Below are 12,130 nucleotides of genomic sequence, written 5' to 3' on the forward strand. Positions count from 1 at the left end.
ATTTAAAATAAGTCCTGACATAAAGTGTCGGTCACATCCCCTCTAAGTCATAAGAGGGAGAGGAAGACCAAAAGACACACTGAGGACAAAGACCTTATCTTGTCCAGTTTTTAGCTCCAGAACTTCGCATTAGGGTATAGGGCTTGATGTATTCATTTCTACTCCATCTGGCTCCGCAGGTGGATTTAAGATGGTATCCACATCCTTATGGTAATAGTAGAGAACTATTCTTCAGCTGGGGAGGTGAATATGCCACAGTAGTGTGGGACTAAACATAGATTACACAGACTTCACAAAGACGGCAATCAAGCGTCCAGGATTTCAAGAATCTCTTCCGTTTGTCCCACCACGCGGCTAACGGGGGTATCACTGGGGTGTACTATTCACACTGCTTTGGCGGAATCGAGGGGCGGTCTCGGCTCGCAGCCAGCTCAACTCCTACTGCATCTGGCGCCCCCAAACCCCAGACGGCGTTCAGGAAACTCCAGGTTCGAACCGGGGAGGTGCCTATGGCACGCGGGAAGCTGGGAATTGGAGTTTTCGTGAGGTTTCGGAGGGCGAGGTCCGAGGGCTGGAACTCCCAGGCCGCGGGGGTGGGTGGGTTGCCGCAGTGTTTCCGGTCGCAGGCGGGCTCTGGAGAAGGAGGGGCGCCGTGGGCCACGCGCGCGAGGACATCTGGGAAACGGGGCGGTGCGCGCGCAGTGGGACGGCAGTGGCGGCGGCGATGGAGGAGGGTGGCCGGGAGAAGGCACCCCTGCAGCCCCAGCAGCCCCCAGCGACGTCCCCCGGTGGCGGGGATGAGAAGCCGAGCGGCAAGGAGCGGCGGGATGCCGGAGACAAGGACAAAGAGCAGGAGCTGGTGAGGCGCGGCCCCGGGAGCCGGCGGAAGAGGCCGCGGGCTGAGTCACGGCGGCTCCGCAGGCCTCGGGCCCGACTCCCAGCGGCCCCGCCGCGCCTGGGAGAGGGCGGATAGGGCGACCCTCGGGGCTCCCGGCACCCGCCTCTCTGCCCCTCATCCTCCATTCCGCGCTGTCACCGCCGCCGCCCCTTCCAGTCCTCACCATCGACTCGTGAGGTGGGCCCGGGCGGGTCATTGTCACCCTCGTTTTTCAGAACGGCGTTCAAGCAGAGCCTGGCCCAGGAGCCAGGCTGCCTTCCCATCAGGGCTTCCCATTCCCTCTCTCTTTCCTTGTCTCACCTGGTCCTTCCTAAGGAGGCAGGCTCACTCTCCACCTGCCCCAGGGTGAATGGGAGGAGGATGTGTTTGAGATTCCTTGTCTTGATGAGCTTCTTCCCTCAACCCTCCAGTCTGAGGAGGACAAACAACTTCAGGATGAACTGGAGATGCTCGTGGAACGACTGGGGGTGAGTCACGCTGTTAACAAAAGCCGGTGCATATATGGATCTTTCCCACTTGTTTGCTTTATTTCACTTGGGGCAACAACTCCTATATGAGATACGGAAAGAGAGACTGTATTTTGGAGTCATATTACAACCATGTTGTGAGGGAGGGGAGTAAAAAAAGATAATTGAAAGATTTTGTAGCTTTGTTTTGTGGGAGAAGCAGTTCTTGAACTCTTAACCTAGGACATTTGTTTTTGTGTCAGGCAGTGTGTGTGCAGGGCGTTGGGCAATCACAGATGGATAAGACACAGTTAGTTACTTTCCTAGGAGGTTGTTGAACACTTCTGTATTATGACTTAAGGTATGAGACTCTTTTTGTCTGAGCCCTAACATCTCCTGATCAGGAGAAGGACACGTCCCTGTACCGACCAGCCCTGGAGGAACTGAGGAGGCAGATTCGTTCTTCTACAACTTCCATGACTTCAGTGCCCAAGCCTCTCAAATTTCTGCGTCCACACTATGGCAAACTGAAGGAGATCTATGAGAACATGGCCCCTGGGGAGAATAAGGTAAAACTATTGCAGAAGCTGGTGGAGGCCTAGTTTAGGAATTCCTTTTTGTCTAGACCATGGGGCTCATGGTGAATCTCAGGAAGCCTGATAGACCTGAGATCTGAGCTAGTTGAACAGTGCCCGGGACTTCCCTGGTGGCGCAGTGGTTAAGAATCCACCTGCCAATGCAGGGGACAGGGGTTTGAGCCCTGGTCCGGGAAGATCTCACATGCCACAGAGCAACTAAGCCCGTGCGCCACAACTACTGAAGCCTGCACACCTAGAGCCCATGCTCCACGACAAGAGAAGCCACCGCAATGAGAAACCCACGCACCACAACAAAGAGTAGCCCCCGCTCGCCACAACTAGAGAAAGCCCATGCGCAGCAACAGAGACCCAACGCAACCAAGAATAAATAAATAAAATTAAATTTAAAAATTAAAACAACAAAATAGTGCTCGTCGTAATCAACATGGTCACATAAGAGCTGACAGGAAGATTGTCTTCAGAAACGACCGTGTTTCCGTCATTTATGTTGGACTTTGGGATTTTATTATCATGATTTATTATTAACTTACTTTTAACCTTAATATTTTTCTTTTCTCTGTATCACATGCACCTTCATTTGTTTTACCTCTAAAATATAGTCCCAGTTCAGTAACTTTCCTGCGTATTGGCACAACCCTAATCCAAGTTTTCAGTTCTCACCGGAACTACTGCAGCAGCCTCCTAACTGACCCTCTTCCATTTGTCTGTGACCTCCTACACAGTTTGTCTTTCATGCAGCAGCCATAGTGATCTTTTCTAGAGTGTGAATCTTTTCTGCTTAAAACCTTTTAATAGTTTATTATTACGATTGGAATAAAATTCAGAGTCTCCATTTTTCTCCACTCTCCACTTGTTATCACCCTTCAGTCATGTTGGTTCAAAAGAGAGATTGCAACACTAACCTTAGGATTATTATGAGGCTTAGCTGATATAACATGTTTTAAGTTTTTAGTATGGAGGCTGGTGATATAATTAGCATTTAATTTTGGGGGTAGTGACAGTGATCTTGATTCCATAATGTAACATTCCCCTTACCCTGGATTTGACGTCAAAGGACTGGTTTCTTTATAGCGTTTTGCCGCTGACATCATCTCTGTTTTGGCCATGACCATGAGCGGGGAGCGTGAGTGCCTCAAATATCGTCTAGTGGGCTCCCAGGAGGAATTGGCATCATGGGGTCATGAGTACGTCAGGTAAGACCTTTTCTTCTTGGGAATCTGAAGGGGTTCTGAGATATAGTTCTGAGTTCTGTCTTGGAGTACCAGTGTATTGAGTTTACCAGATAGTGAATTCCTTGACCCACAGGGAGGTGCTTCCCATGAAGCACTGCTCCTCTAATAATCTGGGCCTGTCCGTAGGCATCTGGCAGGAGAAGTGGCTAAGGAGTGGCAGGAGCTGGATGATGCAGAGAAGACGCAGCGGGAGCCACTGCTGACCCTGGTGAAGGAGATTGTCCCCTACAACATGGCCCACAATGCAGAGCATGAGGCCTGCGACCTGCTTATGGAAATTGAGCAGGTGGATATGCTGGAGAAAGACATTGATGAGAATGCATATGCAAAGGTCTGCCTCTATCTCACCAGGTGAGTGAGCAGGGTGGGGAATGGTGGCAGGCCTGCCCTCCCCAGCACTTCTTCTCAACTGTGACTCCTTTATTCTCCAAGAGTATCTGCTTCAAAGGTCGCAATCAAGCTGTAGTGAATTTGTTAACATCTGTGAACTTCTTGAGGTCAGAGACGGCATGTCTCCTTAGTAGTCCCAATAACTAGTATACTTCGTGGTATGTAGTAGGCATTCAGTATTGGGTAAGTGAATTAAACGGGGTAAATGAATGCCTGATAGCTTTATTATTTTTACCTTTTTAGTTGTGTGAATTACGTGCCTGAGCCTGAGAACTCTGCCCTACTGCGTTGTGCCCTGGGTGTGTTCCGAAAGTTCAGTCGCTTCCCTGAAGCACTGAGATTGGCATTGATGCTCAATGACATGGAGCTGGTAGAAGATATTTTCACCTCCTGCAAGGACGTGTATGTAAAGGAAAAAGTTGGCAAAGCGATAAGCTCATGAGTGGGACATTTGCATGAAGTGCTGGGACATGTAGTTTCTGGTTAGGATTTGAAGGGCTTTTCTGTGCCCTTAGTGGATGGGGGCTGAGCAAATGTGATGGCTCTCTCCCACAGGGTTGTACAGAAGCAAATGGCATTCATGCTAGGCCGACATGGGGTGTTTTTGGAGCTGAGTGAAGATGTGGAGGAGTATGAGGACCTGACAGAGATCATGTCCAATGTGCAGCTCAACAGCAACTTCTTGGCTTTAGCTCGGGAGGTGAGAGTCTTTGCCCTTTTCCAACAAGGTTTTTTGGTTGTGATGATACCTGGCATTTCACCTCCCTGATTATGCCTCTGACTAGACTCTCCTTGGTTAGAATTGCCATTCAATGGGGTAACAGAAGGGACAGCTAGGGGAGGACTGGGGGAGCAGTTGTGATCCTGTGACTTCTCTTCAGCTGGACATCATGGAACCCAAGGTGCCTGATGACATCTATAAAACCCACCTAGAGAACAACAGTGAGTAAACATCTCCATGTTTGGGGATTGGAGGATTGTTAATTATGCCCCTTGTATCGAGAGTGATGGCTGGGCCCAACATACTTAGGAATCCTATAGAGCTCAGAATTCCCACATACTTTTTCCCTAGGTCACTGTTGGGGTTATAGATAGAGGATTCCAAGGGGCCAGCTCAGAATCAGAGATCAGCTGCCATACTGTGTTCTTTTCTTGTCCTACTGTAGACCTTCATTTCCTCCTTCCCTCCTTTGCAGGGTTTGGGGGCAGTGGCTCTCAGGTGGACTCTGCCCGCATGAACCTGGCCTCCTCTTTTGTGAACGGCTTTGTGAATGCAGCCTTTGGCCAGGACAAGCTGCTGACTGATGATGGCAACAAATGGCTTTACAAGAATAAGGATCATGGTATAATTCTGTTCCTACTCTCTCTTTGTATAATTTTGGTCAATCTTGTTGTCCTCCTAGGTTCATGTGTTATAATGGTAGATCCCCAAGGCAGTTCTTTGGAGAGCTCTTTATAACAGTTTTCTCAGGGCAGGGCCATTTTAAGACTGATAGATTTTTCCTTGGTATAGGAATGTTGAGTGCAGCTGCATCCCTTGGCATGATTCTGCTGTGGGATGTGGATGGTGGCCTTACTCAGATTGACAAGTACCTGTACTCTTCTGAGGACTATATCAAGGTTGGTCTGGGTACAACCCACTAATGCAGACATCCCCTCCCATGTTCTAGGGCCCTCTCAGGACCTCCCTTTCACTGGTAAGGTCTACCCTGTTTTTAACTCCAGTTAAGGCGGGTGCTATAATAAGGCCCATGTTGCATCCTTTGTGGTGAGGAAGGTAGAGTAGCCCGAGTGAAGAATCTATTTGCATTTTGCAGTCAGGAGCCCTCCTGGCCTGTGGCATCGTGAACTCTGGTGTCCGAAATGAGTGTGACCCTGCTCTGGCACTCCTCTCAGACTATGTCCTCCACAACAGTAACACAATGAGACTTGGTTCCATCTTTGGGTAAGGCTTCTTGCTTCTCCTTTTGGTAGTGCTTAGCCTGTAAGCTCTGTGAAAACAGAATCAGGCCCTTTCACCTTTGTATTGCCAAAGAGTACCACTGTGCCTGTTGAGTATTTGGCTCTTGGTGACTATTTGTTGAAATGACCAATCCTCTTTTTGTTTCTTCCTTGTCCTATCATCGGGTGTGTCTCGGGGACTGCCTCTCCCTGGCTTTTGCAGGCTTGGCTTGGCCTATGCTGGCTCCAATCGCGAAGATGTTCTAACACTGCTGCTACCTGTGATGGGAGATTCCAAGTCCAGTATGGAGGTGAGTAGAGTTTGTTGATCACTTAGGGGAGATAGTAGGGAAGGTGCTCTGAGTCTTGCCGGTCTCTGATAAATGGTGAAAAAATATGTGTGTGCGTGTGTGCGTGTGTGTGTGTGTGTGTGTGAGAGAGAGAGAGAGAGAGAGAGACAGAGACAGAGACAGAGAGACACAGAGAGAGAGAGATGTATTATTTCAGTGAAACTGCTTGGAATTGGGCTTCTAAGTCTCAGGAGATATTGAGGCTAAAGAGTTAACATTTTAGTATTGAGTTCCAGCCCTTGGGATCCATGAGGAAGTACCAGACTAGAGTGGGGAGTAACTTAACCCAGTTTGGGGTGGGTGCACTGTTTTAGTCATGAGCCAACTTTAAATTTTCTTACTTGTGCAGAATCATTTTAGTGATGGATAAATATAGTATGGTGGCTAAAAGCATAGGTTTTAGTCAGATAGGCTTCAGTTCAGATCCTGCCACCTCTGCTTACAAACAATGTGATCTTGGACACGTAACTCAGTCTCCTTAGGCATCATTTTTCTCATCATTAAAAGAGGAATAACAGTAGGACCTGTTTCATGGGGTTGTGAGGATTAAATGTTAATAGTATGCAAGCGAGTTGACTTAGTGACTGACCTGTAGTATTCAGTGAATGGTTGATGCTACTGTTATTTTGACCTACCATCAGAAAGGGGTTATTACCTCATGTGGTTTCAGTGGACTGTAGGAATTGGCTATCTTGAATCAAGATAGGTAAACAACTATTTAACAACTTATTTTAATAACTTGATGTCGATTTTCCTATTGTTAGGTGGCAGGTGTGACAGCTCTAGCCTGTGGAATGATAGCGGTGGGATCCTGCAATGGCGATGTCACTTCCACTATCCTTCAGACCATCATGGAGAAGTCAGAGACTGAGCTCAAGGACACATATGCCCGTTGGCTTCCTCTTGGACTGGGCCTCAACCACCTAGGTTAGGGGATGTCTCTCTATTTGGGCAAAAGACTGGTAGTAACTGGATACAACAGGGAGAGTTTATGAGTCAGGCTGTGCTGGAAGGGAGTACATGTCCTCTGACCCCTCGAATCTCTCCTTTAGGGAAGGGAGAGGCCATTGAGGCCATCCTGGCCGCACTGGAGGTTGTGTCAGAGCCATTCCGCAGTTTTGCCAACACACTGGTGGATGTGTGTGCCTATGCAGGTCTGTGTCTTTGTTCTTCCTCAGTGACTCTTCACTTCTCTCTTGGACCTCCTTTCTTAAGTCATTCTGAATTGCCTTAGATTCTTTAGCTTCTGTTCCTAGAGCAAGCTTTTCCTTGGTGCCTTGTCATTTCTACCTTTTCTCTCCCTTACCACCCTGCCCCAGGCTCTGGGAATGTACTGAAGGTGCAGCAGCTGCTCCACATTTGCAGTGAACACTTTGACTCCAAGGAAAAGGAGGAAGACAAAGACAAAAAGGAAAAGAAGGACAAGGACAAGAAGGAAGCCCCTGCCGACATGGGAGCACATCAGGTTCTGTGGGCAGCTGGGCATACTCCGAGGGAAGCTCTGAGAAAAGATAACTGTGGGTTTGTTTGTTTTATTAGAGTCTCTGGGTATCACTGTGTATTGAAATAGCATGAGACTGGGTTCCATACATGAGGAGTCAGGGTGTGCCCCACAGGATGGCTTTTTCTTCTTACATGGGACTTGAGTCAGGGGCGAGTTTTTTGTTCCCTGAGCTTATTGGGCTCTGCTGCCTCTTCAATTGCAGGGAGTAGCTGTGCTGGGGATTGCCCTTATTGCTATGGGTGAGGAGATTGGTGCAGAGATGGCACTACGAACCTTTGGCCACCTGGTGAGTATCCCATGGAGAAGATTGAAGTATATTAGTTTTGATGCCTGGAGTTTCCCCAGGAATTTCCCTGATGGATTTTGTCGGTGGAGAAATGGTCTTTTTGCTGTACCCTTTCTACAAAAATTAAGACCCCGTCTATCCATCTGTTCCTGTAACCGAGCTTATTCTTTCTGCTTTCTGTGATACCCTTGTTATTTTCTTTTATCACCAGCTGAGATATGGGGAGCCTACACTCCGAAGGGCTGTGCCTTTAGCACTGGCCTTAATCTCCGTTTCCAATCCACGACTCAACATCTTGGATACCCTAAGCAAATTCTCTCATGATGCTGACCCAGAAGTTTCCTATAACTCCATCTTTGCCATGGGCATGGTGGGCAGTGGTGAGTATTGGTCAGAAAGAGATCATAAGCATCTTGGGAGAAGGGTTGTTGAGGCCCTTTTTTCAAGCCTTTGTAATGCTTAACATTTCCAGGTACCAATAATGCCCGTCTGGCTGCGATGCTGCGCCAGTTAGCCCAGTATCATGCCAAGGACCCCAACAACCTCTTCATGGTGCGCTTGGCACAGGTAGAGAATAGAACTTTTCTCCTTAGAGTGAATGTGCCAAAGGAAGTGTCTGTGTGATGGAAGGGAGATCTGACGCTTCGTGAAGGGGACCTTGAGTTTGGCCTGGAAAGGAGGGTGTGAATGAGCTGTGAGGTTTCTGTGTGGCCGGGTTAGGTGATTTCTCCTTAGATGTGACTTGTGACTCCCCACGTCCACTTCTCTCCATTTTGTTTTGTTTTCTTTTCCCCAGGGCCTGACCCATTTAGGGAAGGGCACACTCACCCTCTGCCCCTACCACAGTGACCGGCAGCTTATGAGTCAAGTGGCCGTGGCTGGGCTGCTCACCGTGCTTGTCTCTTTCCTGGATGTCCGCAACAGTGAGTCCCTGTCAGAAATCTTACATGGTGGCACATGGCGCCCTCTCCACACCCCTACCAGGGCCTCCTTGGTAATTTAGGAGCAAGACTCTGAGTTAACTCTGCTGCTCTGGATTCCTGAGGTTCATTGGGCCTCATTGAGACTTTCATCCCCCACACTTTTGATCTGACCCAAAAAGATTTTCTTTTGAAGATGAAGAACTGAGCCCAGTTTTTGCCTCTGAGTGACTGGGGGAAAGTGATGATCAAGTCCTCAACCTGTAGTCAGAATATGGGGGTGGCATCTCCAGCTTGTAGTAGGGTGTATGAGGGGAGGGTTGTGGGTTCAGCTATATAACTGAGGGATTAAAGAGTCAGGGCTGGAGTGGGGTCCCAAGGTTCAGGCATGCCTCTAACTATATTTGTCTTGTGCTCTTAGTCATCTTAGGCAAGTCGCACTATGTATTATATGGGCTGGTGGCTGCCATGCAGCCCCGAATGCTGGTCACATTCGATGAGGAGCTGCGGCCATTACCAGTGTCTGTCCGTGTGGGCCAGGTGAGAGGCTGAGCAGAGGGGAGGGCTCAGGCTGTATTCTAGAGCTTGTAGAATGCAGAGGTACCATTTCTCTGAAACTTGAATTGGCACTGGGTTGCTGCTGTACTCCTATCCAGAGTCTCTTCATCTCAGTCTTCTCACCCCACAGGCAGTGGATGTGGTGGGCCAGGCCGGCAAGCCCAAGACCATCACAGGGTTCCAGACACACACAACCCCAGTATTGCTGGCTCACGGGGAGCGAGCAGAATTGGCCACTGAGGAGTTCCTTCCCGTCACCCCTATTCTAGAAGGTTTTGTTATCCTTCGGAAGAACCCAAACTATGATCTCTAAGTGGCCACAAGAGGCTCTGAGCTGCAGCTGTGTCAGTGGGTCATGCTTCCTTCCATCAGGGGTGGACACTGCTCCAAACCTTTGGGAGAATTGTTACCTCCTGTTCTTTTGTTACTGAGTGAGATAACTTTGTTGAATAAAGACCTTTATCCGCAAGGTCCCTCTGTGTCTGTTTTCTGGGGTATTGTGGCTGGAGGCCAGACTAGGGTGGGGAGTGGATGTGAGAGGGTATTGTTTGTAGCAACTCTGAGCCTGGGCTAGCAGGGAGGCTGCCAAGAATGGAAAAAACTAAGCCCCTTTTCCTTCTCCCCTCCTTCCTAATCATCTTAGAACAGTGGTTCATCTTTAGAGGCATGAACCGTTGAGAAGCTGATAAATGTACTGGATCTTCTTTCTACGAGATGTATGTACACAAATTTTTACTTAAACTTTTACAAATAACTTTCCAAGGGGCTTGTAGATCCCAAACATCCCCCCTATTCCCACCTGCCAACACACACCCACCTCAAGCCCATCATTCCCTGGCTTTGGACTAAGAATCCCTTCTCTTAAGAGGCAGCAGAGTTAGTTCCACTCTTCCCAACTTGACTTCTGTGCTACTGAATGAAATGAACATCTTTACCTCGTATGACCCGCTTGTCCTTTTGGGGAGGCTGCTATTTGAGAGATGTGATCATGTTAACATCTACCTCGAGGCTGTCCTTGCGGGAACGGTGCAAGAAAGCTTGATCCTGACCTTCCTCTTAGTAGAGCAATGGGAAAGAAATGGCCTCCTTCCTGGAATGTAATCACTCTTGACCTGCAGTGCTCCTTCCTGGTGGGACTGGTATGAGTATAGCTACACTGCCGGTGGGGGCCTAGACCCCTGTGGATGCAGTGGAGGAGAACATGTGGCCCTGTCAGATAATTGCTAGCATTTATCCAGCACTTATTGTGAAAACACTTACTGTGGGTTTAAGCTCCAAATAGTGACCAGTACCTAATAGGTCATCAATAAATGTTGAAAGAATAATTGCTGTACATACCTCACAACAACTTTGAGAGGTAGGTATTATCCCTGTGTTTTGGTGAGGAATGTAAAGTTCAGAGAGGTTCAGTAACTTGTTCAGGACCACATAGTAAGTAGTAGAGCCAGGATTGGAATCTAAGTCCATCTGACTCCAAGGCCCATGCCCTTCTCACAGTTAATCAGTCTCTGTAGCCTTGGAGACTTGTGGACCCTATAGTAGTCCAAGCTCTTGGCTAGGCTGGAGAAGCAGCAGCTTTGGATGGAGTATCTCCATAGTCTTCCCTCTAGTCTCACTTAGCAGCCTGTGTAAAACCTGTATAAAAGGTGGAAATGCTGGACTTGGGAGTCAGCAGACCTGTAAAGCCCCTTTAATGGGAACTGTCTTAAGCAAATCAGTGTGATAAGCCTCTATTATCTCTACATTGGGGATATAGTAATTGTCTTACCTGATTTCTAATGGTGGTGATGTTAAGAAATTAGAAAGTGATTTCCATCCAGTGGAACATTCCTCAACAATAAAAAGTGACACAAGGGAAATTCCCTGGCGGTCCAGTGGTTAGGACTCTGCGCTCTCACTGCCGGAGGCCCAGGTTCAGTCCCTGGTCGGGGGAACTAAAATCCCACAAGCCGCACAGGGCAGCCAAAAAAACAGTGACACAAATAACAACATGAATGAATGTCAAATTTATTATTTTGCATGAAAGAATCCAGATTTTTAAAAAGTACAAGAATAAAAAAAGAAAAGAGTACATACTCTATCAGTTCATTTATATACAATTCTAATGACAGCAGATCAGTGGTTATCTGTGGATTGGAGTGAAGAGAAAGATGATTCCAAAGGAAGAAGACTTTTGAGAGTGATGGAATTGGTCAGTATCTTGATTGTGGTAGTGGTGGTGATGATATTCAACATATCTGTCAAAACTCATCAACTTGTACTTTTTCTTTTTTTTTTGGCTGCATGGCTTGTGGGATCTTAGTTCCCCAGCCAGGGATTGAACCCAGGCCCTCAGCAGGGAGAGCACAGAGTCCTAACCACTGGACTGCCAGGGAATTCCCTGTACATTTTAAACATGTGCAGTTTATAACATACCTAAATAAAGTTTTAAAACATGAAACAAAATTAGAAAGTGATTGCAAACTGGAAAACATAAATAAAAGGATAATTCTCTATCCAAGTCAGTGATTGTACTTTAGAGTAAGAAATTTTCACAGTGGCTCTTAACCTTTCACATTTAATGTCATTCAGCAATAGATATCAATGGAGACTTACTTATTCTGCATTGGACATTATTTTAGTTTGTGGATATGCAAATATAGAAAAGCAAATCCTCACAAAGCTTATATAATGAAAAAGAAAATAATTATGTTGTACTGGAGTGTGAACAAGTTATTCTAGGATCACTGAAATAGGGCCTAAGTGCCCAGGTAAGTGAGGGGAGATTTTTGAGGAAACTGATTCTTGGAGAAAAATGAGTTTATCCAGAGGAAAAGAAGGCAGGATATAGCTAAAGGAGTAGGAAAAGCAAAAGGCAGACAAGCTATTTGTTTTCAGAAACCATGGATAGTTTGGTTTGGCTGTGTATAGAGCTATGGGAAACTGTGGTAGGAGATAAGAGACACAGGCTGATGAGGTTTAGAAGAGCTTTGTTGTGCTAAGAAATTGACAGTGTCTCTCAATGGG

The 12,130-nt window shown here is 47.3% G+C and overlaps 1 protein-coding gene across 4 annotated transcripts; it reads left to right on the plus strand.

Moving 5' to 3' along the window:
- The first annotated feature begins 665 nt into the window (after positions 1–665).
- PSMD2 (proteasome 26S subunit, non-ATPase 2) lies at positions 666–9,597 on the plus strand. 4 transcript variants are annotated; one of them, XM_032631042.1, is made up of 21 exons: positions 674–859; positions 1,309–1,365; positions 1,749–1,913; positions 3,015–3,136; positions 3,302–3,526; positions 3,809–3,967; positions 4,121–4,265; positions 4,447–4,507; positions 4,762–4,908; positions 5,079–5,185; positions 5,383–5,510; positions 5,730–5,817; positions 6,621–6,783; positions 6,909–7,010; positions 7,176–7,321; positions 7,563–7,646; positions 7,858–8,026; positions 8,119–8,213; positions 8,443–8,569; positions 8,988–9,106; positions 9,255–9,597. In XM_032631042.1, the coding sequence occupies exons 1-21, from the start codon at positions 725–727 to the stop codon at positions 9,435–9,437; spliced, it is 2,727 nt and encodes a 908-aa protein (XP_032486933.1). In that variant the 5' UTR covers positions 674–724; the 3' UTR covers positions 9,438–9,597. The 4 variants fall into 4 exon arrangements, with proteins under 4 accessions (XP_032486934.1, XP_032486933.1, XP_032486936.1 ...); XM_032631045.1 differs by having other exon boundaries at positions 699–859; positions 1,706–1,913; positions 9,255–9,590; XM_032631044.1 differs by having other exon boundaries at positions 709–1,075; positions 9,255–9,590.
- Positions 9,598–12,130: the final 2,533 nt, after the last annotated feature.

Source organism: Phocoena sinus, chromosome 4 (genome assembly GCF_008692025.1).
Source record: "Phocoena sinus isolate mPhoSin1 chromosome 4, mPhoSin1.pri, whole genome shotgun sequence".
NCBI classification, from domain to species: Eukaryota; Metazoa; Chordata; class Mammalia; order Artiodactyla; family Phocoenidae; genus Phocoena; species Phocoena sinus.

Bases quoted from the DNA above. Each gene is read 5' to 3' on its own strand.
- PSMD2 (XM_032631042.1), top strand. From the start codon at position 725: ATGGAGGAGGGTGGCCGGGAGAAGGCACCCCTGCAGCCCCAGCAGCCC. The intron at 3,527-3,808 runs GTGAGTGAGCAG...TTACCTTTTTAG, and splicing joins GTCTGCCTCTATCTCACCAG to TTGTGTGAATTACGTGCCTG. The intron at 8,027-8,118 runs GTGAGTATTGGT...TAACATTTCCAG, and splicing joins CATGGGCATGGTGGGCAGTG to GTACCAATAATGCCCGTCTG.